The sequence below is a fragment of the Photinus pyralis genome, unplaced genomic scaffold (genome assembly GCF_008802855.1).
Source record: "Photinus pyralis isolate 1611_PpyrPB1 unplaced genomic scaffold, Ppyr1.3 Ppyr1.4_LG9, whole genome shotgun sequence".
NCBI lineage: Eukaryota > Metazoa > Arthropoda > Insecta > Coleoptera > Lampyridae > Photinus > Photinus pyralis.
In genome coordinates, this window is record NW_022170878.1 from 7,896,444 (window position 1) to 7,924,143 (window position 27,700).

The 27,700-nt window shown below is 40.0% G+C and overlaps 2 protein-coding genes across 6 annotated transcripts in view; one reads left to right on the forward strand and one right to left on the reverse strand.

Annotated features, from left to right (window-relative positions):
- The window catches only part of LOC116180612 (sex peptide receptor-like), a 561,029-nt gene that overhangs the window by 20,057 nt on the left and 513,272 nt on the right, over window positions 1-27,700 (forward strand). The window lies entirely within an intron of this gene.
- LOC116180605 (pleckstrin homology-like domain family B member 1) lies at window positions 3,714-26,789 on the reverse strand. 2 transcript variants are annotated; one of them, XM_031500684.1, is made up of 11 exons: window positions 26,635-26,789; window positions 21,260-21,451; window positions 20,135-20,308; window positions 19,231-20,087; window positions 16,035-16,507; window positions 14,910-15,985; window positions 14,702-14,860; window positions 14,512-14,653; window positions 10,003-10,057; window positions 4,407-4,599; window positions 3,714-4,354 (listed from the first exon to the last, which is right to left on the reverse strand). In XM_031500684.1, exons 2-11 carry the CDS (start codon window positions 21,447-21,449, stop codon window positions 3,978-3,980), a joined length of 3,696 nt encoding a protein of 1,231 aa, XP_031356544.1. In that variant the 5' UTR covers window positions 21,450-21,451; window positions 26,635-26,789; the 3' UTR covers window positions 3,714-3,977. The 2 variants fall into 2 exon arrangements, with proteins under 2 accessions (XP_031356544.1, XP_031356545.1); XM_031500685.1 differs by lacking the exon at window positions 26,635-26,789 and adding an exon at window positions 26,002-26,085.

The following is a 27,700-nucleotide window of genomic DNA, read 5'->3' on the forward strand; positions in this document are numbered from 1 at the left end:
CTGTCGCTAGAGGGCAGGTCAATTTGCTATATGTGATTTAAAAATATCGCCTTGATATTTTTAATTCATTTACCAGTATGTGCGACTTGATATTTTTAATTCTATTGCACAAATTACTAATTTCTACTTGGAATTTTTAAATACTTTGCGAAGTTCGCTATTTGAAATTTATAATTGTAATTCTTCAATTATGGTGTTAAGTTTGTTAATTCAAACGTATTTCATGATATCGACTTTGTATTTTAAAACAATTTTTTATTTCAAAACTATTATTATTTAGAGTTGAAATATTAATAAATTTCATTGATTCCTTTAGTTGGATGTTCAATCCACAACATAACGATAATTTTCAATTTCTTGTTTCAAGTAATATCCATCCCTATTAATTTATTCCTTCACAATGAAGAATTTATTGCTGAATGTTTACAAACTGTTTTTGATATCAAAAATTTTTATCGGATATTTAAAAATAAAAGCTATTTTCAACCATAGAATAATTTTCTATTTCATTTCTTAATTTTCAATAACGAAAATATGTTTTTAAAACTCATCAACCGATTTTTCAGTAACAGAAGTTATAGTTTTGCATTCTGAACATTTTAAAACGTACCTGAAATTTTCATTAAAATCAATTAATAGGTATGCAGTTTCAAATAAAACGTTAGAGGGGATTGAAATTTTTGCGACAATGGAAGAAGTAGTTTCCATATTGACAATTGTAATTAACACAAAGGTTGTTATAGTTAAAAAATTTTTAATATCCTATTGACATATACAATTCACGAATTATATTTCTAAGCTTCATATCGTGTACAATGCAAAGTATTTAAAAATTTCAAGTAGGGATTAGTAATTTGTGCAATAGAATTAAAAATATCAAGGCGATATTTTTAAATCACATATAGCAAATTGACCTGCCCTCTAGCGACAGTAAGTTTAATAATCGGAACAGAATTTAAAATCTCCATTTCGCGTAGGTAATTGTACATTTTTTTGACAATATTATTCGCACAATGTATTTATGAACGATATGGGTAATAAAATAAGCACTTGAAAGTAGATTTTCGCGGTAATTACATCAAACGTGATTAGTTGGGTTGAGGTTCGCTCCTCACTTTTGACATCACTCGATAGATGGCGCCACAATTTTTATATGTCATGACATAAGTAAATCGAATTACCAATATCACAGAGTTGATATTAAAAATTAAATTGTGCGTTCCAAAGTTACGAGTTTGAAATAGAGAATTGAATTTTTTATTTCAACTTGAAATTGAAAATTATTACAAAGCGTGAAGGTGATATTAAAGATTATTTAATAATATCAAACCGATAATTTTTGAACATTAAAATTTTCAACACGTTATTTCTAAATCGTGATATATGAATAAGACTGCCGATTTGAAATTGTTAAATATGCCATTTCAATAACGGTTTTTGAAATTTCGCACAAAAACCTGAAAGGTTCCACCCTGTATATACAGCTTACGACGATACATACATTTTTGAGAGTTGGCAACCATGCAATTTCTAGGTGGAAAAAAAGCTGCCTGCGCTACCTAGAAAGCACGAACGGGAGTTACGTTGGGCATCTTGTCTTGAATGGCGGTCGTGAACGTTTCGCTCCATAAATGTTTGTTGTTATTTTGTGTTATTTAATGCAGGTAGTAATTTTTGCATTTCTTTATATCGTATTTGTGTTTTGTTTGCCGCATTTTATATTTTTTGTGTGTTTCAATATTTGTTTTTGAAATTTACTTGGTTTAACCGCAATGCAATCATATGTGTGATACCGTTATGCTATTGTTTGTAATTGTTTACATTTTTGGTGTAATGTTTGCTTAATTTATGTTTATTGATGTTGATTACTTGGTCTTGTCCTTGAAGTTACATTCATGTAAGTTTTCATTTTATTTTAATATGTGGAAATTGCTGATTCGTTTAATGTATGTACTGACTTGTTGTATGTTACTAACAATTTTCTCCGTGAATGAAGCAGTCTCGGGAAGGTGGAAAAAGAAACTGTAGTTTATAATTATGTGTTAGGGCACCTAATTCCGTGCACTGTCTTCGACATCCAACTGTAGGTTCGAAACCCCGAAACCAGGGGCGGACTACCCATCATGCAGAAGCGAGATTACGCTAATCAAAGCTCTTCAGTTTAGAATCTGTGCGTTAAATGAGTGGCGATTCAATAATTTCCACATATTTTGTTTTTAGTCAAATTTGCCTACAAGGCCATGTAGTTTTCCATTTTGCTTTCAACAAAAGGACTTTATTGCACCAAAGATGAGTCACATCCTGTACTTTTAACCCTTTCTCAGAATCTTGGTACCTGCTCCTACCTGGCCCATTGTCCCCAAAAACTTGCTTTATCCTTGAGTGTAACCAACATTGTGGATATGCATTTACTATCTTTGTTAACTACTGCTTAAAACTTTTACAAAATATTTTGTTAATTAACTTTTGGACTGTTTTAATCAAACTGCAAGGTTTTTCTTACGTCGTACTCTTTTTATCCTTGGCAGTGACTTTTGCGAGAGTACGACACCTTTTGGCTTTGTTTGTTTTGTTTATATTAATGTACATCAACTAAATTTCCGGGTTTTCACAATCATAATAATTACGATCATTATTAAACAAACTTTTCACAATTTCAGTGTTTTATTTAACGTTCCTTCCCTACTGTGCTTCAGGTCAAAGCGTTGTCTACAACTAACGTAAGGGGGCCCTTCCTTAGATGTTTTATCACGTGCCACTTTTTAAATTTAAGCGGGATCTTGTTTAGTTTTGGAGGGAATAGTCATTCGGGTGGCCATTTTTTTTAAACGTTGCCGGGTTTATTTTATTTCCGTGTTCTTGTAGTGTGAAGTTAGCGTAGAACCTGGGGGTTAAGTACACTACAAACCGTTATTTGAAATTGTAAAAGAGGAAATTATTGCGAGTTGTTATTGGAAGATATGCAATTATTAATTTCAACTAGGCAATTGTTGTTAACACAAAGTAAATTTCTATAAATTTTAGTACCATTGCGTCAATTATAGTTAATTTTTTTAGTCCGGGTGTTCAGTTATTAAAAGATACAACGGCGTTCCATACATACCCGCGCTCATGAACAATAGCTTCATTGTCCTCTGTATATTTATCATTCATGTTGCAGATTTCTGTACAGTACTAGCGTTGAGTAGCGTAATCATTTCGAGAAAAGAATCTGTATTTTTTTACCGCCAATCTTTAGTGGATGGTAATATTGACACGCGCGCGACATCTATAAGTATAACTCTTAAATATGCTGTTTCCAAAACGTACATGGAGGTTGTCTCACTATTCTATTCTTTACACTAAGGTATTAGCATAATAAGGTCGTCAAATTTTCTAAGCCCGCATCGACGTCCGCCGATGGCAAGAGAACATCATCCACGTAATCTATGACTTTTCCAAACCTCAGCGGCCCTAGCACAGCATTTATCGCTATCTGAAATACAGCTGGCGCGTTCGCCAAGCCGAAAGGCATCCGTAAAAATTCATACATACCCACCCCCTCCCTGCTTCGGCCTCCTTTTCATCTTGCAGATTTGTTCGATTTAACCGAAATAATCACCTATCAGTTTTTGTGGAACTGTTCTGGTGAAAGTATCGCCTCCCCCCCCCCCCACACCTCGCAGACTACACCCGCCCGTGTTCCCACAAATGTTCTTTTCAGACGCGCAACGTATGTTTCTATAGTAATTTATTAGAAAATTACAAGAGGTACTACATTATTATTATAATTGTATAAACAGTCTTAAATTAGGTTCAGTAACACAACAATCTCTAAAATTATTTAGAATAATTTTAAGGCACTTACGTTTCTAATTTGCCCTTTTTTAAGGTGCGAATTTGTTCAAAATTTTGGTAACTATATACAAATGCGTTAATCTCCCGACGCGCGGGCCGCATACAACAATTTCGCCAAGTTTCCGATTCGAGTGCGCGTTTCAAGTACCGTGCTTAAATTCCTGATAGCCCTCGGCGCCGGTGAAGATGACGTCGATCCATATTCGCATCGCTTCCGGCGAGGGCGCCATGAGGTGGTAGTAACGCTCGCGCGTCTTGATGATGAAGGTGAGCTGGGGGTTGGGCGATTTCACTGAGTTGGCGTGGTCCAGGTAGACCTCCTCGATGGCCTGGAAGTAGGCGCCGCCGCGTATCTTCTTCTCGTTCTTGTCGGCGTAGTAGACGAGCGCGCGTTTGTTGCGATCGAAGACGAACCATCGTCGCGACCAACCGTTCAACTTGGAACCCCGCTTGTGAAGAAATCCTCGGCAGCTTGTCGAGTTGATCGTGACGTGGGGGCAGAGCACGACCTGGTGACCTAACGTTGGGAAAACGTAAAGCGTGATCGTCCTGTAACGCACCAAACCTACCGGCGGTCTCAATGTGCTGCCTCAGGTCCAGTTCCGAGCTGCATATCGGCAAATACCTGGTCAACGGGCGGGTCTTGTCCAGACCCTGCCGCACCCTCCGCTTTCCTAAGGTCCCGCCGACTTCTACCGCGCTTATATCGCTCGTTTCGGAAAGAGGACGAGGCGACTTCGGTACCTCGGCTTCTGCTGGAAGCTGGAAAATGAGAAATTCGTCCCTTATTTAAACGACAGACAATTACAGAATTCGGCTCGAAGGACCAAGATTTCATTATATAATTAGAGCCTGGGGGAAGCTAAAAATTCGCATTATAAAGTAGTAAGCTCAGAGAAATCGCAAAAACGGACCCTTTTTGAGTTTTCAGGGACTCAACAAATTTGACTTACGCTGCACGTCGATTGCCTGTTTAGCCTTTTGCTTCTACTACTTTTGGACTGTCCACTTCGAATGTAGTTCATCCATAGAGACATTTCGTCCTTCCGTACACACACAGAGCACAACTTTTCGTCGCGAAAACGCGAGTGTTATGGATAACGGCTCAACTATGACTAATTTTTCGTTAGGTCAGTCCGACGACGTATTTACGATTTCTTTAGTAAAAATAACATAAAATGTGAATGTGTGCGTGCGTGCGTGTGTTGAAGATATGTTTATTACGCCCGAGCTCTGACAATAGGAAGCTCCAAAAATTATTATGAATCGAATCTGAGTTTGCCAATGGTCCAACACTCTCTATAATTAACGAACGCCTTTGACGCACGAGACAATTTACTTCATATTTAGAGTTAATGGGCTGCTAAGCTTTATTTTTGGGACGCGAAAATTGGGTCGGCTAGATTTTAATTAAAATCGACAAACAAAGATAGAACAGAAATAGCTCTTCAAAGAGTATCATTGTTTTGATATCAAACTATTATGCGGCGGTCTACGGATTCCTGAGCCGATGCCAACAATCAAACTTCAATAAATACAGAAATACGAAGGAAGTGTTTCGCGGTTTGGAAAATAGCATAAATTTAAAACCGTACGTTTAGTGAGTGTAAAAACAAACATAAAAGAATTTATGGCTACGGGGGCTGTCCTCCGTTCCTTTGTCATATTTCATTCTGACAGTTGGGCTCTTTTTTGAGGATTCGTCGCCACCAGAAGTCAATATAATCATCCTACATAGCATCATTTTGTGCTATTATCTATTGTAATCAAAACAAGTTGCTCAAATGTTCTCATTAAAATTAAAAATTTTGGCTCATGAATCCTCATAAAGGCTCAGCTTTTAAAGGATCACTACACTAAAAGCGCCACAAAGACTTTACAAGGCTACTCGCTCTTAGAAACGTATATGGGCCCACATAAAAGTTATTTAGGGGTTTTCAAGTTCGATTTTCAAACACTCCCAAGGATTAAGCCTCTTAAAGGCTTACAAAGTAAATAAACAGTTTTGGGCACTCTTAAAGAGCCTCAGAGATTAACGAATAATTTAAAGGTTCAGGAAAAGCTCTGCTCTCAACAAAAGGAGAGAATTTGAAAACCTTGGAAACTGCATAGGGTCTTAAAAGCTCAAGTGTTTTAACCGCACTCTTAAAAAGTACCAAAATTAAACACTCACGAAGGCTCATACAGACTCGTAAAGGTTTCTAAAACACTGAAGGTCTATAGAAAAGACTTTTGCTCTTAGAACCTCTTAAATGGCCTAAAATGAACTTAGGATCCCTTAAGGATTGTAAACGATCTCAAGATCCGACTATTAAGCTCGATTAAAGCTCACACAGACTTTTAAAATTAATCAAAAGCGTTTAAAGAACTATCAAAGGCTCGACAGACTACTAAAATGTTCTCAAAGACCCTCAAATTGTTGAGGCTCGTAAAGGATCTGATATTAAGCACCAGTAAAGATCCTTAAAGGCTCTTAAGAGACTTTCAAAATCTATTACAGGCTCCAAAAGCGACCAAAAGTGTCGCAAAGGTCCTCAGATATTTAAGGCTCGTAAAGGATCTCAAGGTTCGAATATTAATTAAAGGCTCCAATTGCGATTAAGTAAAAGGTTCTCAAAAAGTCTCAAATGTTTGAGGCTCGTAAAGGATCTCAAGATTCGAATATTAAACCGTATTAAAATTCCTTAAAGGCTCTTAGAGACTGTTAAAAATAATCAAAAGTTTTTAAACATCTATGAAAGGCTCCAAATGTTCTCTCATAGACCCTCAAATGTGTAAGACTCGTAAATGATCTCGAGATTCGAATGTTAAATCGTATTAAAGATCCTTAAAGGCTTTTAAAAACAATCGAAAGCTTTTAAAGATCTATTAAAAGCGACTAAAATGTTCTCAAACATCCTCTAATGTTTAAGGCTCGTAATGGATCTCAAGATTCGAATATTAATTAAAGACTCCAATTGCGATTAAAAGGTTCTCAAAAAGTCTCAAATGTTTAAGGCTCGTAAGGGATCTCAAGATTGGAATATTAAGTTCCATTAAAGGCTCTTAGAGACTTTTAAAAATAATCAAAGGCCTTTAAAGATCTATTAAAAGACTCTAAAGGCGACTAAAAGAAGGCTCGTAAAGGATCTCCAGATTCGAATATTAATTAAAGGCTCCAATTGTGATTAAAAGGTTCTCAAAAAGTTTCAAATGTTTAAGGCTCTAAAGGATCTCAAGATTCGAATATTAATAAGTTCCATTAAAGGCTCTTAGAGACTTTTAAAAATAATCAAAGGCCTTTAAAGATCTATTAAAAGACTCTAAAGGCGACTAAAAGGTTCTCAAAGAGCCTCAAATGTTTAAGGCTCGTAAATGATCTCAATATTCGAATATTAAACCGCATTAAATTATCCTTAAAGGCTCTTAGAGGCTTTTAAAAACAATCAATAGCTTTTAAAGGTCTATTCGAAGCTACAAAACCGACTAAAAGGTTCTTAAAGACCCTCAAATATTTAAGGCTCGTAAAGGATCTCAAGATTCGAATATTAATTAAAGGCCCCAATTGTGATTAAAAGGTTCTCAAAAAGTCTCAAATGTTTAAGGCTCTAAAGGATCTCAAGATTCGAATATTAAGTCCCATTAAAGGCTCCTAGAGACTTTTAAAAATAATCGAAGGCCTTTAAAGATCTATTAAAAGACTCTAAAGGCGACTAAAAGGTTCTCAAACATCCTCAAATGTTTAAGGCTCGTAAAGGATCTCAAGATTCGAATATTAATTAAAGACTCCAATTGCGATTAAAAGGTTCTCAAAAAGTCTCAAATGTTTAAGGCTCGTAAGGGCTCTCAAGATTGGAATATTAAGTTCCATTGAAGGCTCTTAGAGACTTTTAAAAATAATCAAAGGCCTTTAAAGATCTATTAAAAGACTCTAAAGGCGACTAAAAGGTTCTCAAACATCCTCAAATGTTTAAGGCTCGTAAAGGATCTCAAGATTCGAATATTAATTAAAGGCTCCAATTGTGATTAAAAGGTTCTCAAAAAGTCTCAAACGTTTAAGGCTCTAAAGGATCTCAAGATTCGAATATTAAGTCCCATTAAAGGCTCTTAGAGACTTAAAAATAATCAAAGGCCTTTAAAGATGTATTAAAAGACTCTAAAGGGGACTAAAAGGTTCTCAAAGAGCCTCAAATGTTTAAGGCTCGAAAATGATATCAATATTCGAATATTAAACCGCATTAAATATCCTTAAAAGCTCTTAGAGGCTTTTAAAAACAATCAATAGCTTTTGAAGGTTTATTCGAAGCTACAAAACCGACTAAAAGGTTCTTAAAGACCCTCAAATATTTAAGGCTCATAAAGGATCTCAACATTCGAATATTAAACCGTATTGAAATTCCTTAAAGGCTCTTAGAGGCTGTTGAAAATAATCAAAAGTTTTTAAACATATATTAAAGGCTCCAAATATTCTCACAGACCATCAAATGTGTAAGATTCGTAAAGGATCTCGAGATTCGAATGTTAAACCGTATTAAAGATCCTTAAAGGCTTTTAAAAACAATCAAAAGCTTTTAAAGATCTATTAGAAGCTCCAAAAGCGACTAAAATGTTCTCAAACATCCTCTAATGTTTAAGGCTCGTAAAGGATCTCAAGATTCGAATATTAATTAAAGGCTCCAATTGCGATTAAAAAGTCTCAAATGTTTAAGGCTCGTAAGGGATCTCAAGATTGGAATATTAAGTTCCATTGAAGGCTCTTAGAGACTTTTAAAAATAATCAAAGGCCTTTAAAGATCTATTAAAAGACTCTAAAGGCGACTAAAAGGTTCTCAAAAAGTCTCAAATGTTTAAGGCTCGTAAAGGGTCTCAAGATTCGAATATTAATTAAAGGCCCCAATTGTGATTAAAAGGTTCTCAAAAAGTCTCAAATGTTTAAGGCTCGTAAAGGATCTCAAGATTCCAATATTAAATCCCATTAAAAGCTCTAAGAGTTTTTAAAAAGAATCAAAAGCTTTTAAAGATCTATTAAAGGCTCCTAATGTGACTAAAAATTTGTCAAAGACCCTTAAATGATTAAGGCTCGTAATGGATCTAAAAATTCGAATAGTAAACCCCATTAAACATCCTTATAGGCTCTGAGAGACTTTTAAAAATAATCAAAAGCTTTTAAAGATCTATTAAGGACTCGGAAGGTGACTAAAAGATTCTCAAAGAGCGTCAAATGTTTAAGCCTCGTATAGAATCTTAAGATTAAAGATCATTAAAGGCTTTTATAGACTTTTAAAAACAATCAAAAGCTTTTAAAGATCTATTAAAGGTTCCAAAGATGACTAAAAAGTTCCCAAAGACTCTCAAATATTAAAGGCTCGTAAAGGATCTCAAGATTCTGATATTAAACCCCATTAAAGATCCTTAAAGGCACTTTTAAAAACAATCAATAGCTTTTAAAGGTCTATTAGAAGCTCCAAAGGCGACTAAAAGATTCTCAAAGAGCCTCAAATGTTTAGGGCTCGTAAAGGATCTCAAAATTAAAGGCCATTAAAAATCCTTGAAGGCTCTTAGAGACTTTTAAAACAGTCAATAGCTTTTAAAGACTTATTAGACACTTCAAAGGTCACTAAAGGGCTCTCCAAGACTCTTACATGTACTTTAAGCCTAATAAAGGGAGTCAAGATTCAACACCATTTAAAACTTTTAAAGGTCTATTAAAGGCTGTAAAGGGACGTGAATATCATTAAAACTCTTATGGCTCGTAAAGGCTTTGCGCTAAGGTTTTCGTACGATCGATGCAGAATGTGCACCCCCGCGGAAGTCAAACACTAGTGGGCGGTGGGGCAGTATCGTGGCGGAGGTAGGTGGAGGCAAAAAACTAAAGATTCTCCACAGTTTGGAAGCGGCGAGGGTGGGGTGCGACCACAAATTGGTCCTTCGAACCGAATCGAAATATTTCGCAACTTATGTTGATGCCCCTTCGATTGCATTTCTAAATAGATTTCCGAAACTTTAGACCTGAGAGAGACCTTCCATGAGCCCGTAAATGGGTATTCCCCAATGATACAGCTCTAAATGGTTTCTATTTCGAGATAAAAACGACGCTTTGGAACAAAAAACATAATAATTTTCTCAATTAACGTCAGTAACGTCGCGTCCGAGGCGCGAGAGATTATTTTCTTGGCGAAAACTCACCTGCTCGACTTCGCCAATCGACGTCTTCTGGTCCACCTCGTCGCCGCCATTCGTACTGCAACAAATTGTAACAGCGTCAGGTGGGCGAATTTAAATACAACAAAGCGGCGCGGCGGGCAGGTGTTGTTGCCAAAAATTTGTCATTTTACGGATAATTTAAACGCGCACCGATTACTGCTTTTTTTCGGACGTGCCAAATTTTTTTTCGCGCACGCGTAAATTTAGATAATTTACTCATAAACAATTCATTTTGTGTCAAAATCGAGAATTGTATTTGATCCATATTCGATTCGCAATATTGATATCTTGATTCGTCTCCAAATTTGTGTACTGGGCGACGTTAAAAAATGTTTAGATTTTTTTTCTCCCGTTCGAATCGAAATAGATGTTGTACTTACACCTGTTTTACAAATTTATAAATAATGTTTTTGGCGCAGGTGCTTAAGCATTACGAATACACTCGATCATTTTAATGCAAATTTTGTGACTCACACCGACCGTGCCAGCATGTGTTAACAAGCAAATTAATTTCATAATTAGCCTGTCCTGCTCAAAAATATGTCAGAAAGATCGATTTAAAACAAACTGTTGCGATAGGCCCATCATTCTGCAGTACTTTACCTCCTCCCTCCCTGCACTCTCATGATTATTCTTCAGGAAGAGCCCTCAATTTCTTCTTAAAACTGGGGGTATTAGCTACGTTCATTCTTCAGGAAGAGCCCTCAATTTCTTCTTAAAACTGGGGGTATTAGCTACGTTCACGAACCTTGTGCGGTCCCCAGCGGTCTTACAATCCCCCCCCCCCCCCTGAACGCCAGTTGTTTCGTACGCTTTAGGGTGAGAGCGTAGCACCGAGGGGCCAGGAAGATCCCCAATTTCTTCTTGAAACTGGGAGGTATTGCCCCCGGTGCTACGTTCTCGTCCTAAAACGTTTCATCCTCATTCTTCATGAAGGTCTTCTTAAACTTAGGGCGTATTCCATACCCCCAGAGTTATATTCTCATCACAAAACGTTTACAGCCACCACCGTCCTCATAATCACAAGGAGGGAGGGAAATACTCCCCGGATAAGGAGAAATTGCGGGCCCTTCCCGAATAGTTATGAGAGCGTCGGTGATTCTAAACATTCTAGGGTGAGAACATAGCACCCGGGGTCTTTAATGCCAAATTGGGAGCTGTCTAAACAATGGTTATCAAAGGATTCATTCTTCAGGGAGATTCGCTCATTTTTTCTGATTCTGGGGAGTGTCCCATACCTCCCAGAAGACTTCCTCTCATGACAATTCTTCATAAAAATCCCCAGTTTTTTGAAAAAACTACCCCCCAGTGCTACGCTCTCGTCCCAAATCGTTTACAGCCACCAGCGTTCTCATGATCATTTTTCAGAAAGAGCCCCCAATTTCTTCTTATAACTGGGGGTTATTCTATACCTCCCAAACCCCAGGTGCTATGTTATCAGTAGGAAACCAACCCTTTCTTGATTACACTGAGGGAGAAAATCGCGGGCCCTCCCTGAAGAATTTTAATTATAGCGCCGGGCCGGTGGTTCTAAACGTCTGGGTCTGGTGGGAAACCCCCCAGCACAAGAGGTTCTGATTCTGGTGAGTGTCCCATACCTCCCAGAAGACCTTCTCTCATGATAATTCTTAATTAAGAGCCCCCAGGCCCCCCACGGTGCTACGCTCTCGTTCCAAAACGCTTACAGTCATCAGCGCTTTCAAGATCACACGGAGGAAGGAAATTGCGGGTCCTCCCTGAAGAATTATAATTATAGCGCCGGTGATTCTAAACGTTTTGGAGTAATAAGGTAGCAATTGAGGTCTGCATAAACAATGATTATGAGAGGATTCATTCTTCAGGACGATTCACGAATTTTTTCTAATTCTGGGGAGTGTCCCAAACCTCCCAGAAGAACTCCTCTCGTGATAATTCCTCATGAAGAGCCCCCAGTTATTTCTTATACCTGGATTACTCATACCCCCAGTGCTGCGCTCTCATCACAAAACATTTGCAGCCACCAACGCTTTCTTGATCACCAGGAGGGAGGAAATCGCGGGCTCTCCCTGAAGAATTATAATTAGAGCTCCGGTGGTTCTAAACGTTTTGGAATGAGAACGTAGCACTGGATAGCACAAGAAATTAAGAGCTGCATAAGCAATGATTATGAGAGGATTCATCCTTCAGGAAGATTCCCTAATTTTTTCTGATTTTGGGGAGTGTTTCGTACCTCCTCTCATGACAATTCTTCATTAAGAGCTCCCAGCTTTTTTCTTAAAACTATACCCCCCAGACCCCCGGAGCTACGTTCTCATCAAGAAAAGTTTGTAGCCACCAGCGCTTTCTTGATCACACGGAGGGAAAAAAACGCGGGCCCTCCCTGAAAAATTGTAATTATAGAGTGGTTCCAAAAAGCTCTGGGACGAGAACGTAGCACCGGGGGGTTTGGGGGGCGGCGCCAGAAATTGGGGACTGCATAAACAATGATTATGAGAGGTTTCTTCCCTCAGGAAGATTCATTAATTTTTTATGATTCTGGGTAGTGTTCCATACCTCCCAGAAGACGTCCTTTCATGATAATTCTTCATTAACAGCCCCCAGTTTTTTTTGTACCCCCGGTGCTACGCTCTTATCTCAAAACGTTTACAGCCACCTGGTCATTCTTCAGGAAGAGTCTCCGATTTCTTCTTGTAACTGGGGTTTATTCCATACCCTCCAGACCCCCGGTGCTACGTGCTCATCAGGAAACGTTTGTAGCCACCAGCGCTTTTTTGATCACACGGAGGGAGGAAATCGCGGGCCCTCCCTGAAGAAGTATAATTATAGCTCCAGTGGTTCTAAACGTTTGGGGATGAGAACGTAGCACTGGGGAGTATGGAATACCCCCCCCCCCAGCACAAGAAATGCATAAACAATGATTATGAGCGGATTCATTCTTAAGGAAGGTTCACTACTTTTTTTTGATTCTGGAGTGTCCCATACCTTCCAAAAGACCTCTCCTCATGATAATTCTTCATTAAGAGCCCCCAAAAACTGGGGGGTATTCCAGACCCCCCCAGTAGTGCGCTGTCATGATCATTCCCTAGGAAGATGCCACAATTTCTAACCCCCAGACCTTCCGGTGCTAGGTTCTGGTCACAAAATGTTTGCATTCACCGGTGCTCTCTTGATCATTCTTCAGGAAAATCCCCCAATTTTTTCTTAAAACCGGGAGGGGGGGGGGTCCACGCCATTCCGTGCTACGTTCATGTTCAAGTATTCGATACCTGAGGTTCGTGGTGAGGAATCATCATGAGAGAGTCGATGGCCTTAAACGCCCCGTAACTCGGCGTGGAGCGATGTCCCCCAGATAGACAAATTGAGAGCTTTTCCTAATGAATTATCATGACAGCGGCAGTGGTTCTATAAGTTTTGGAGAGAACAACGTACCACCAGGGCAATAACCCCAGAATAAGAAACTGGGGTTGACTAAACAATTCATTCTTCAGGAAGATTCACCAATTTCTTCTGGTGCTACATTCTCGTCCTGTCTCACGATCATTCTTTAGCAAGTGCCCCCAATTTCTTCTTATAACAGGGGGGGTACATACATTTTGCGTTGACAACGTAGCACTGCCCCCCCCCCCTGCCTAAACAGTGATTATGAGATGATTCACGCTTTAGGAAGATCCACAATCTTTTCTGATCCTGAGGAGTGTGCCATGCCCCCAATTTCTTCTTACAGCTGGGGGGGGGGGGCATTCGCACTACCTTCTCGTTCCATAACGTTTACAATCCAGCCCCCAATTTCTTATTATCCCAAGGACAAATTGGTGGTTTTCCCTAAGGAGTTATTGTGAGAGCGCCAGTGGTTCTATACCTTGGGGGGGGGGGCGTACGACCGGTGGTCAGGGGATTCCTATCCCCCCACCCCACTAGAAATTGCCTAAACAATTTTTAAGAGGATTCATTCTTCAGGAAAATCCCCCAATTTCTTCTTAAAACACCCTCCGGTGCTACGTTCTCGTTACAACAAAACGTTGACAGCACCAGCGCTCCCATGATCAGCCTGAGGGAGGGGAATGTCCTCAGGATAAGGAACAATTACAGGCCCTCCCAGAAGAATTATAATGAGAGTGACGGCGGTTTTGAACGTTGTGGGGTGAGAACGTACGGAAAATCCCCCAGGATGTATAGGTATTTGGGGGCTCTTTGTAAACAATGATCATGAGAGGACTCACCACGTTTTTCTGATCCTCCCAAACCCTCCCGGCGTCCCCCTGATTCCTGATCCTACCCTTCTTCACTGCCCTCCCACTTTTCCAACACAAAACTCCCGTTCGTTTTAAATCGACTAGGTACGTCCTATACTACAAACTAACCAAAATTGTACAAAACTAACGACACCGCCCATCACTTTCCCACGTACTCGAGCAATTGATGTGTCAGTGTTTAATTTTGTACACAGAGATTAGATAAGATTGTCCCCGTCAGTCTCGACTGATACACAGAGTGCGTGCCGACCTTCCCTACCTGTAACGTGCTTCATCGGACGTGGTGGAAGTGAAAGACGAACAGTCCTGCTGCCTTTGCGCCCACTGCGTTCTGACCTCGTCTTGCGCGCGTTGCTTTAACGCCAATACTCTACGCCGCTCCTCTTCAATTACTTGAGAGCCTGAAAGGAGGGGTTTGGGAGCTTTTTTTGGAGAGCGGCGACCTTTACCTTGTTGTACTAAATGCAGCTGCCGATTACGTTCAATCTCCTTCAGCGACTCAATCGTCTTCTTGCCCAACGACCCTCGACCGTCCTCAATGTTCATGGGGGCGTTCGACGTGACCTTACTTATTCGATCGATGTCGTCCTGCGACGGACACCTTCTAGCTGAAACGGGAACTCTCAATTCGACAAAACCAAGCGCGCACTAACTCACCGACGCCGTCTTCTATAACGGAGTGCTCCTGAAGCATTTTCTCATTGAACGACTTGGACATGTCGTACGCGTCGCCGTTCTTCGTCCGCGAGCTCGTGTCGATAAAGGAGCAGCTCATGTGCTGCACCTTTTCGCTTTCGCTGTCGCTCGAGACCTCCTGGTCCGATTCCTCCTTCGCAAACGTGTTGAGCTCCGCCTCGAGCGCCTTGAGCTTGCCGCGTTGCTCCTCGAGCCTGCGCGCGCACTTGATCAGCTGCCTTTCGAGCGTTTTCGACTCGCGCGCGCTGCACGTGTTCGCGTCGAGCTTCTGCTGTTCGAGATCGCCGACCTGCGTCCTAAGTACGTCGAGCCGCTGGCCGAGGTCTACGATTTCGCGCTGAATTTCCTCGCGACTCGCCAACCAGTCGGCCTCCTCCTCCAAGTGGTGAAACTCGAGATCCTCGAACGTTTTCCGCTCGTTGTCCAGGACCTCTTGCGCGCAGAGGAACTCCTCGAAGATCTCCTGGTACTCGTCGCTCGATTTCGCGACCGAGTTCAGCCGCTCCTCGACCTTGGCCATGCTGTCCTGAGCGTGCTCGAGCTTCCGCCGGCAGTTCTCCTGGTGCTCGACTTGCGTCACCTGACAGTCCTCCATTTTTCGCTCAATTTCGCGCGCGCCCTCCGCGAGCTTCTGCTTGCGCCTCTCGAGCTCGTCGATTTCGACCAGCTTCGACTTGTGCTCGCCTATGATGAGCGCCCGTTCCATTTCGAGCTCGCGATTCAACTCCTCCTCCTGCAGCTCGATCTCCGCCATTTTTCGCTTGATGTGCGCCATCGCCGTTAGTATCTCCTGCTTTTCGCGCTTGAGCGTTTCCATTCGTCTCCTGTCGCTCTCGTGGGACGCCTTGCGATCGTACGAGTCGTGGTGGTAGGATGGGAAACTGTCGATGGGGTGGAGGAACTTCGTCGGTGTGGGCTTCCGCGTCGTCACGTCGACGTTGTCCCCATTTTCGGAGCCTTTGTTCTGGAGAAGGTACTGTTCGGCGTTGACGATGGCGAATTTGGTATCGATAAGCTGAGCTGCGTCCTTCGGGGAGCTGAAATTGTACTTGGTGATAGAATACTCTCATGATTAGAGGCACTTACGGTTCTCTGTTAACGGTTGGGATGGTCTTAATTCGTGTCCGAGGAGAGTGGGGGTAAGGACTGCTGGTTTCGTGACTAATCGTAATATTCTCATATTGACTGAAGGTGTTGGGTGTCGGATGAGCAACCTCAATATTTTCATAGTAGAGACGCGGGCTCGCATTGTTAATCGTCACATTTTCGTAGTTGTGGTTATTCGGTCGTAGATCGGAGTCGAATTTAAATATCGGACTATCCTTCGAACCTGGTGATGGCGTCGCGTGATTCGGCGATGGTGAACCGAATGGGCTCGGCGGACATTGCCTTTTATCCCGTGGTAGCGAGCCGTTTGTTTTAATGCGGTTAGGAATCGGTTTGTTGGTTTTTTCCCACTGCACTTGCCTTTCGTATTCGGCGCACATGTTCAAAATTTCTTCGAGACGGGCCTGTTCGGCCTTTTCAATCTCTTGCTCTTTCAAACGATCGACATGCGCCTGTAAGCACCAATTCAAACTAAAAAAAACTAACCACCACCAAAAGGTGAGTGTTATATTTGCGAATTGATAAGCTCTTATCAGTAGATTACGTATGGAGAGGAAGTATTTACACGCCTTCCGGTGGGATCTTTTCCAATGCAATCAAAAAACCACGAATCATTTCGGGTTTTTCTATCGTGTCTTACTGTCATTTGACAATTTGTGACTGCCAACTGCCAATAAATATTGACAAAAAAGTGTCAACTTAAAAGTGAAATGTGCCATAATGACAAATACTAAGCACATTTACCTACTGACATTTCATCTACCAATTCAAGTATAATCTGATAACTGTCAATTGGCAATTGACATTAGAATTTGTCAATAATAATAATAATACAAATACTGTCAACTGACATTATTACATCAGGTAACACAATTTGTCAAATTTGCATCTGTCGATTGATTTCTGTCGTGTACCTGTCAATAGGCATGAAGGCTGCTCTACCAACAGTATACACTTCCAAAAAGCTAGATTCGAACCAAGGGTGCTCAGTGCCGTAGTCAAGCATCATCTCGACAGATTGACACTTACTATCTGATGACTATTCGCCCTTAGTATCAGTCAGTTGACAGAGTATCTGTTAATTGATAGTCAGTATTTAATAATTGACTACAATTAACAGATTCTAAGTGCCATTGGACAGTACTAAGTGGGAATTTCCAGGCGATATCGAATGAGATAGTATCAATTAACGAACAGTACCTAAGCATGAAATTAGGCATTCAAAATCTAGAAATCTAGTGATAAAATTAGGAGAAATCCTTCGAAAATTAAGTGATCCAAAAATTCTGTGCGCAAGTTTTTAATTGAGTTACAAATTTGAAGCACTTTAAGCGGAAATTAGGCTTCAATTGGACTAAAAATTAAATCTAAAAATCAAGGGATTAAATTAGAAAAAATCCTTTGAAATTTAACTAATCCACACAATTCTGTACGTGAATCGTTAAGTTAAATTTAATTGAGCTGCAAATTTGAAGCACTTTCAAGCGAAAAAAAGCTTCAATTGGACTCAAAATTAAATCTAAAAATCAAGGGACAAAATTAGAAGAAATCCTTTGAAAATTAACTGATCCAAAAATTTTTCTACGTTAATCGTTAAGTTAAATTTAATTGGGGTACAAATTTGAAGCACTTTCAGCGGAAATTAGGCTTCAATTGAACTAAAAATTAAATCTAAAAATCAAGGGATAAAATTAGGAAAAATCCTTTGAAATTTAACTAATCCAAACAATTCTGTACGTGAATCGTTAAGTTAAATTTAATTGGGGTGCAAATTTGGAGCACGTTAAACGGAAATTAGGCTTCAATTGTAGTCAAAACTAAAATTAAAAATCAAGGGATACAATTAGGAGAAATCCTTCGAAGATTAAGTGATCCAAACAATTCTGTACATTAATCATTAAGTTAAATTTAATTGAGCTGCAAATTTAAAGCGTTTTCAGCGGAAATTAGGCTTCAATTGTAATCAAAATTAAATCTAAAAATCAAGGGATAAAAATTAGAAGAAAACCTTTGAAAATTAACTGATCCAAAAAATTCCCTACGTTATTCCTTAAGTTAAATTTAATTTAGCTGCAAATTTAAAGGCGTTTTCAGCGGAAATTAAACTTCAATTGTAATCAAAATTAAATCTAAAAATCAAGGGACAAAATTAGAAGAAATCCTTTGAAAATTAACTGATCCAAAAAATTCCCTACGTTAATCCTTAAGTTAAATTTAATTGAGCTGCAAATTTAAAGCGTTTTCAGCGGAAATTAGGCTTCAATTGTAGTCCAAATCAAAATTAAAAATCGAGGGATACAATTAGGAGAAATCCTTCGAAGATTAAGTGATCCAAACAATTCTGTACGTTATTCATTAAGTTAAATTTAATTGAGCTGCAAATTTAAAGCGTTTTCAGCGGCAATTAGGCTTCAATTGTAATCAAAATTAAATCTAAAAATCAAGGGACAAAATTAGAAGAAATCCTTTGAAAATTAACTGATCCAAAAAATTCCCTACGTTAATCCTTACGTTAACTTTAATTGAGCTGCAAATTTGAAGCACTTTCAAGGAAAAAAAGCTTCAATTTGGACTCACAATTAAATCTAAAAACCAAGGGATAAGAAAAATCCTTGAAAGTTAACTGATCCAAAAAATTTCTCTACGTTAATCGTTAAGTTAAATTTAAATGAGCTGCAAATTTGAAGCACTTTAAGCGGAAATTAGGCTTCAATTGTAAATTTAAAAATCAAGGGAAAATTAAGAAATCTCCTTCGGAAATTAAGCGATCCAAAAAATTCTGTACGCAAGCCTTGAAGTAAAAATTAATTAAGACGCTTCTTTTTAGCGCCTGCAACGGAAATTAGACTTCATTCGTTTAAACAGAGGAAAAATGTACAACAATTATTTTGTTAATTAAAATGTAGACTTTGCATGTGTCACTGGCAATCGGTACTATTATCTGTCAATTGACACTTTCTGTCTGTTTAGTATCTGTGAAAGAATACTATTCCAATTAACACTCATTTGCCAATGCTATTGTCAAATCACACTTGTCAATTGACATTTTCTATCTATCAATTGATTTTTGGTAAACTGATACTATTCCAATTCACGCAATAATTTAGCAATGCCATTGTCAAATGACATTTTGACATCTGTCAGTTGACAATGGGTATTGACACTTGCAACGTACCTGATTTCTGCGCATTTCCGACTCATTATTTCGTTGCACGCCGTCGTCGAACGAACCGCTTCGTTTGTGCAGACTCACGGGCGGACTCGATAGCACCGGGCTCGGGGTGACGCTCCGAACGTAAGGGGGCGGGTTTCGGTTGTAGCTCGGCGACGGATTCCGACCGAGGCCGGCCGAAGGCGGAGCGACCGCTCGGTTCGTGTTGATCGGTTTCTGAACGTTAACGCTCTTGTTGCTAATGTTATTCAGCTCGTTCTTCGGCTGCTGGTCCATGTTCAGGTTAAGGTAGACGTTGGGATGTTTGGGAACGCAACCGTTCTCGTACAGGGCCACCCGATTGTTGATACTCTTCCCGTCGTTAATCGACACGTTCGCGTACTGCGGTGACTTGCGCCCGAAGAACTGCCGGTCGGGCGTCTTATTCTTTTGCTTGTCGTTGTAGCTCGAGTCCGAGTAGTTGACCGCCGAGTGGTGGAGGTTTTTGGCGAAGTCCTGGATGTCGGGCGGCGCGCGGCCGAGTACGTCCCTGGCGGGGGTGTTCACCGTGACGAGATTCGAGGAGAACACCTTGGGCGAGATTGATTTTTTGAAATTTTGCGCCGCGAGGTACTCGAATTTGGAAACCTTCATTTGTATGCTGGTCGGCTGCTCTACGTCGTCGGCGATTAGATCGTGGGAATTTTTGCGTGGGATCGTCGGCGGTTTCTTCGCGTACTTTTGCTCTTCTTGCGCTTCGAGGTCGAAACGGATGGGCGCCATTGAGATTCGAGCGTTTGGCAGCACGGATTTCATTAATTGAGCTTCGGCCGGGTGATTAAAGCGCATGTAGTTTGAGCGACCTATCGTTAACATCACACCTGGATACGACACATTGCAGTTCGATTTTAAATTGTTAAGTTCTCACCTTGCAACAGCCTGGTGGGGGTTGTCACAGGAACTCCATCAATGGATGTATGCTCTGACAGTGGGTAAAGTGTGACAACGCCCCCTATGTTTTCTATGTGGCAGTGAAGAGGTTCCACCCCAGTTCCCTGAACTGTAATATCCACTCCAGGACTACTTCCTAAGGTGATCCGACCTGTAAGCATCACAGCAACCCATCACACTCGACTCTGCAAGCTTGGTTGCCTATCCAGTCAGGCTAATTATTAAAAACGGGCAAATAAACAACAATCTATTTAAAAATCGATGTGTAATCACGCCAACTAACGCGTAAATTAGAATGTTAATGATTTGTTGACACAATTAGCTCTTCCAGCGGCCGACATTTGTAAAATGAAAATAATGGCATCTTCCTAATGGCGTTTCTATTTCCGGCGCGAAGACGCCACTAAAAAGTAAAAGAAACAGCCGCATCCGCCAGAACGTGTCAGTAACCAAACAGAAAAAAAGCGGGCGGAAACTCGTTAAATGTGGAGATAGGTTTTCTGCCAAAAGTCGTAATTAGAGGCGCGCACCTTCTTCGAGTGTTCTCTTCGCAGCACGCGCGGAATTCGCGAACAAATCTAAAAATATTCGTCAAAATTACCCGTAGCGATGATAAATTGACGTCTTTTTAGTGCTTCTGTTGATGAACCCTCGGAATATTTGCAAAAGCGAGAGAGCTGCATATTCTGGGCATCTCAATTTAGAAGCCGACAGGAAGATATCGAAAAGTTGACGTTTGTCTGTGCTAGAGGCATCGGTGAAGACTAAGAAAATTAATCATTCGCTTGTCCACAATGTCCACGTACGTTCTGTCCCATACGCACTTTGCTTCGTAGAATTTTTTTGTGGGGCGCCACAAGGATCCCATATGGGTCCTTTGGTATTTTAAGTATTTGCAGGCGCATACATCTTAAACGCCTTCGTGAGTGAATTTCATCATTATTTATGAGCAATGGAAGACTTTCAAAAGTCTTGAGGGCACCAATTCTTGAACAAAACCCGGTTTGCCAAAGATCGATCGTTGGAAAGAGGGAAGAATCGACAGTTGCAATTAAATAAACCGGTGGGTATCTGCACAAAAGAATGCATATAAATGGCATACCTGCAGGTATGGGGTGCAGCGTAACGGCCGTACTCAACCGCCCCCCGCCAAGGCTAACGAGATGCGGCGCGTCGGTTTGTAACTTCAAGGCCCTTCCGCCGCTCTCGGTCAGTTCGACTCCCCCCGGCGCGTTCGTATTGGAATTAAAAACTGATCCTCCAGTTGTCGTATTAAACGCAACGCCCGACATATCTGAAACAAAGACATCGAAATTAGGCAGGTGGCACGCAACTTGCGATTGTCACTGCGGCATGTGTGCGGTTGATTGCGTAACAAAGGCACTTTCTCACAGTCGCCTCTTGCGAAATAGTGAGACAGAGGGTGTCGTATCAATTGTAAACGATTTCCTTATCGTCGCTCTCCGTTGTTTTTGATCGTAATTATCGCAGATTGGGTCATTTATAGAAAATTGTGCAATTACCCCACATTAAACCAATAAAAAAGGGTCGCGTTGTTATTATTGTAAGTGGCCTAGTTTAATTAACTTCCCAGAACGTTAATTACCACTCATAAACAGATCGTTGCCTTTTCAAAATTCGCTTACATCCTAAACATTGCCATCTAAAGGCTGCTAGAGACCTTAGAAACTTGAGTCCGAATCTTGAAGAGCCTTTGAAACCCTTAGGTTGCTTAACAGTCATCTTCAACTTCGAAGAGCTTCCTCCAAAGTTTTCTCAAGACTTCGACTCTTCACGAGCTTTAAAGGTTCCTGAGTGCATTTAAGGCCTTTTAAAAGTCCCCAGTTTCGAAAAGCTCCCAAATCCTCGGTATATTCTTTTAAAGGCCGACGGGACCTTAAAAACCTGTAAGAATCTCTAATAACTGATTTTTGAAGCGCCTTTGAAACTCTTCACCAGATTTAAAGGTTCCAAAGTGCATTTAAGGCTTTTTAAGAGTCCTCCCAAAATTTTTCTAAAGGCTGTGAGAGGTCTTAGAATCCAGTAAGTTTGATTCATGAAGCGCCTTTAAAACTCTTCGCGGACTTTAAAGATGCCCGAGTGCACTCAAGGCTCTTTAGGACTCGCCAACAGTTTCTAAAAGCTCCCAAATCCCCCCCTACATTTTTGCTAAGGCTATGAGAGACAATAAAACTCGCAATAAAGCATTAAGAATCTTTAATAACTAATTCTTCAGGCGCCTTAAAACCTCTTTACGAGCTTTAAAAGGGTTCCGAGTGCATTTAAACCTCTTCACGAGTCGCCAACAGTTTCGAAAAGCTTCCAAATCCTCCCTAAATCTTCTACAGGCTGTGAGGAACCTTAGAATCCTATTAGACTCTTTAATAACCGCTTCTTGAAGCGCCTGTAAACCTCTTCGCGAGATTTAAAGGTTCCTGAGTGCATTTAAGGCTCTTTACGCCTCGCCAACAGTTTCGAAAAGCTCCCAAATCCTCTCATAATTTTCTAAAGGCTGCGAGAGACCTTAGAATCCTATTAGAGTATTTAATAACCGATTCTTGAAACGCTCTTTAAATTTTAAACGAGCTTTAAAGGTTCCCGAGTGCATTTAAGGCTTTTTAAGTGGCGCCAACAGTTTCGAAAAGCTCCCAAATCCTTCCTAAATTTTTGTAAAGACTGTGGAGTGTGGGGACCTTAGAATCCTATTAGAGTCTTTAATAACCGACTCTTGAAGCGCCTTTAAAACTCTTCACGATTTTTCAAGGTTCTTGAGTGCATTTAAGGCTCTTTACGCGTCGCCAACAGTTTCGAAAAGCACTCAAATCCTCCCTTAGAATCCTATTAGAGTTTTTAATAACAGATTCATGAAACGCTCTTTAAATTTTTCACGAGCTTTAAAAGTTCCCGAGTGCATTTAAGGCTTTTTTCGAGTCGCCAACAGTTTTGAAAAGCTCGAAAAACCACCCTAAATTTTTCTAAAGGCTGTGGAGACCTTAGAATTCTATTTCCCCTGACAGCGCTACAAGTATGCTGAATAATCAATTTGAATTTCAAGATTAGAGCAAATTTCAGTTGAAAGCACTACAAGTATGTGGCCTATTTAATTTCAATTTAAAAGACCTAATTTCTAGATTGAATTTTGAATGCAATTAGAGCCTAATTCCCCTTGGCAGCGCTACAAGTATGCTGTCTAATTAATTTCAATTTAAAGATTGGCGTACAGGATTTTTATGAGACATCGACTGATAACTCCTAATTTATAAATTGAATTTTGGAATGCAATTAGAGCCTAATTTCCGCTGACAGCACTAGAAGTGTACGGTCTAATTAATTGTAATTTAAAGATCGGCATACAGAATATTTGTGACACATCGGCTGATAATTCCTAATTTTTAGATTCAATTTTGAATGCAATTAAGAGCATAATTATTAATTTCTGCTGAAATTAAAATTAATTCTCGGTTTCTTCTATTTCTTTCACATTTCCAACATCTTCGATTTCTTCACCTTCATTACGAAGTTTTCTCCTAGCTATCCTCGCTCTCTCAGCATCCTTTCCCTCTTTCTCTAGGTGTGTTAATTTTACTCCCGTACAGCAATTTTGAATTAGTTAATTTCCGAAGGTTTTCTCCTATTTTCGACAGCCTCTCATGTTTTTCCAGATGTACAGCTTCGCAAGAAGACTGATTTGCGTAAATTAAACTGTCATTATTTAGCACCTTTTACCCGCGGTCGCATTAATTTACACAATTTGTTTATTATCCCAGGGAAGTGTTGATGTTAACAATTGCGGCGTATCAGTCGCGATTGGTCCACTTAATTGGGTACAAATTGTCGGAGGGGCTTTTAATTAATTATATCAATAGTCGAGATGATTAATTTACGAGCTCTTGTATGAATGACGTCATAGGTTAAGTGTATTTAACACACGAATCACGGGTTGCTGGGGGGGAGGGGGGTGTCATCTACATTGTCCAATTTGATTAAAAATAATACGTACACTACACTGTCTTTGCGGGGCTTCGCGCAGTGGGCGGCAAAATGATCTTCGGTTAATTTACATAAATTGTTGTTAAGTTCGGTCAACCGGAAGCGGATGTTCATGTCTTTTTAATGACGCGGTTCGGAGAGCGCTGTTGGTAATTGAGATCAAATTTGGGGATGGCGGAACGCGCTCGGCAAGCACAATGGGACACGGGGCGTCCCCATTTTTGGCAGATGGCCATTCGGATCGAAGATCTGCTAAACGGGGTCACCGCATTTACGGGTCTATTTTTAAGGCCTTTCTCCCCCGTATTTTCTTACATTAATACAAAAATAACCAAACATTTCGGCTCTTTGTTCCAAAATGATGTGTACGCCGCGAAACTAGAATAAGTTAAGGCTCCTAGGACCTTTACGCACTTAGGAACCTTTAAAGCTCGTGAAGAGTTTTTAAGGCGCTTCATGAATCAGTTTTTAAGATTCTTACATGCTTTTAAGGTCTTTCGTAATCTTTCGAAAAATTCAGGGAGGTAGGAGTAGGATTCTAAGGTCTCTCACAGCCTTTAGAAAAATGTAGGGAGGATTTGGTGATTCGTAAAGACCCTTAAATGCACTTGTAATCTTTAAAGCTCGTAAAGAGAATCAGTTATTAAAGATTCTTGGAGGTTTCTAAGGTCTCTCACAGCCTTTAGAAAATTTCGGGAAGATTTGGGTGTTTTCGAAACTGTTGGCGACGCGTAAAGAGCCTTAAATGCACTCAAGAACCTTTAAAAACCGTGCAGAGTTTGAAGGCGCTTCAAGAATCGGTTATTAAAGACTAATAGGATTCTAAGGTCTCTCACAGCCTTTAGAAAATTTAGGGAAGATTTGGGTGCTTTTCGAAACTGTTGGCGACGCGTAAAGAGCCTTAAATGCACTCAAGAACCTTTAAAAACCGTGCAGAGTTTGAAGGCGCTTCAAGAATCGGTTATTAAAGACTAATAGGATTCTAAGGTCTCTCACAGCCTTTAGAAAATTTAGGGAAGATTTGGGTGCTTTTCGAAACTGTTGGCGACGCGTAAAGAGCCTTAAATGCACTCAAGAACCTTTAAAAACCGTGCAGAGTTTGAAGGCGCTTCAAGAATCGGTTATTAAAGACTAATAGGATTCTAAGGTCTCTCACAGCCTTTAGAAAATTTAGGGAAGATTTGGGTGCTTTTCGAAACTGTTGGCGACGCGTAAAGAGCCTTAAATGCACTCAAGAACCTTTAAAAACCGTGCAGAGTTTGAAGGCGCTTCAAGAATCGGTTATTAAAGACTCTAATAGGATTCTAAGATCTCCACAGCCTTTAGAAAAATTTAGGGTGGTTTTGGGAGCTTTTCGAAATTGTTGGTGACTCGTAAACAGTTTTAAATGCACTCAGGAACCATTAAAGCTCGTGAATAGTTTTAAAGACCTTTACAAGAATCAGTTATTAAAGAATCTAATAGGATTCTAAGGTCCCCACAGCTTTTAAAAAATTTAAGGTGGTTTTGGGAGCTTTTCGAAACTGTTGGCGACGCGTAGAGCCTTAAACTACGGGAAATCCATGTAGTATTGGTATTTTAACCTTACAGCAACAAATATGCAAAAATATGCTAATGCAGTAACAAATATTTAGGAGGTGTTTATGCACTAATCAACCCTTAAATTATAATTTTCTGTTTCGATAGCAGTCTTAAAGGAAACTATTGTGGGATTTTCCAGTTCATATGCATATTCTTGCATATTTATTGCTAACTTCGTACGCCGATTACGTTTAAAAATTGAGACAGCAGCATTCATTTCGATTGAATTTTGCTCTGCTCGTACTGCCAATGTATACAATTAACTTCACTTACACAGCACTTTCGGGATCGGAGAACTCGCAGCGCACAGCCTACTATCATTTAACTTTTAAAAGATTGCTTCTCGCATTCTTTCAAAGGTCGTTGTGAATATAAATTTATCGCTAATGTAAATGTTTTTTATTCACGTACGAACGCATTAAAATTATGGACGAATAAAAACCAAGTTAGCCTTTAGTTATCTAATGCGTTGACGTCACGCCCTTGAAAAAAAAACAAATTAATATCTTACACACTCGTGGAGGTGCGCAAGAATTGGGTGCCGTACCGGTGGGTGCTTTACGCACCCTGTATATACTTAAACCGCTCCGAGCGAGATGGAAATCGCTCCCTCTGCACTTTTGTATACCTGGCGAGAAAGAATGCCATGCATCGTATTATGCCGGATGATGATGATAACGAAAGTAGAGTGTAGGTGATCTCAGGTCAACAACTGCGAATAGTTTGCGGGCGTGAGTCACTGTGCTATTGTGAAAACCCAAAAATCCACCCTGTATAAATACGCCCATTAAATGGGTTTAAGTGGCAGTTTGCACGTAATAAATATCAACCATTAAAAACTTATGAGAACAATCCACTTTATTATCTTAATTATACATTAATCCCAAACAGAATTCAAAATCTCACCTAAGATTTGAATTGTTTTGTTCCAAAAAACACCCCGCCAATTTTGAAACTTTCTCTCTCACATTTTCACATAATTTTTAATTAAAAGGGGGATAAGAACGGAAAAATTAAAAATAAACACGCATTCCTCCCGTTACATGCACACAACACGTACACGTTACACATACTGAATGTAAAATGTAAACAGAGAAGTTTCAGTTGGCGTTGTCACGTGAGCTTTAATAATAGACATCCGTTATAAATTATGTACTGTTACTTTTGCCGTACGCTGTAGAGAGACGCGCGGGACGTTTTTTCTGGAGGTGGCTGTTTCGTTTGGACTACAGATGGCGGACAGTCCGTCATCTTTGTGCATTTAATAAGTTTACAGAGTATTTCAATAACCTTTTTCAATCTCATGTACTCCCCTCCCACTATATATAGCTGCCAGTCATTTCTTCCACAATATCAATCAATCAACTACTGTATGTGTTTCTTTCCTTTTTTTCTATAATCATCCTCATGAGTTTCTCTACTCTTCCCCCCACCCCTCTGCCAGTATGTCTTCCCTTGTTCTTCCTACATCTTCACATTCGCATAACATGTGTTCATCATCCTTTCTTCTTCTTCTTCTCTCGACTTCTCCTTAACTCTCTCCTCGTTTCCACATCTAAACCTCACCATTATTTTAATGTTTTGTCTTTCCTCCCTAAGGTATTTCGGCACCCACTCTCTTATTAGGTATCTCAATATCTTTGCATTGGTCTCCCTCCGACTTCCTTAAACACCTCCTTTTTCTCCTGCTTTCCTGATAGTACTGCTTCCAGTCCTCTATGCGTATTTCTTTGCCACTTTTCCCTTTTTCTTCGTTTATCATCTTCCAAAGTCCTCTGTTTTTATTTCAATTTTTTGTGTTTCATATTCTTCTTTTTTTCTATACATTTCCTTCTATTCTCTCAACACCTTCACCTCAATCTTTCCTTTTCTTTCATTCTCCGTCATTATTCTGTATATATTTCTCTCTTCTGTACACTCTCTGTCCCATCACTCCATACGAAGACTTTATTTCGATGAATTTACGAATAGT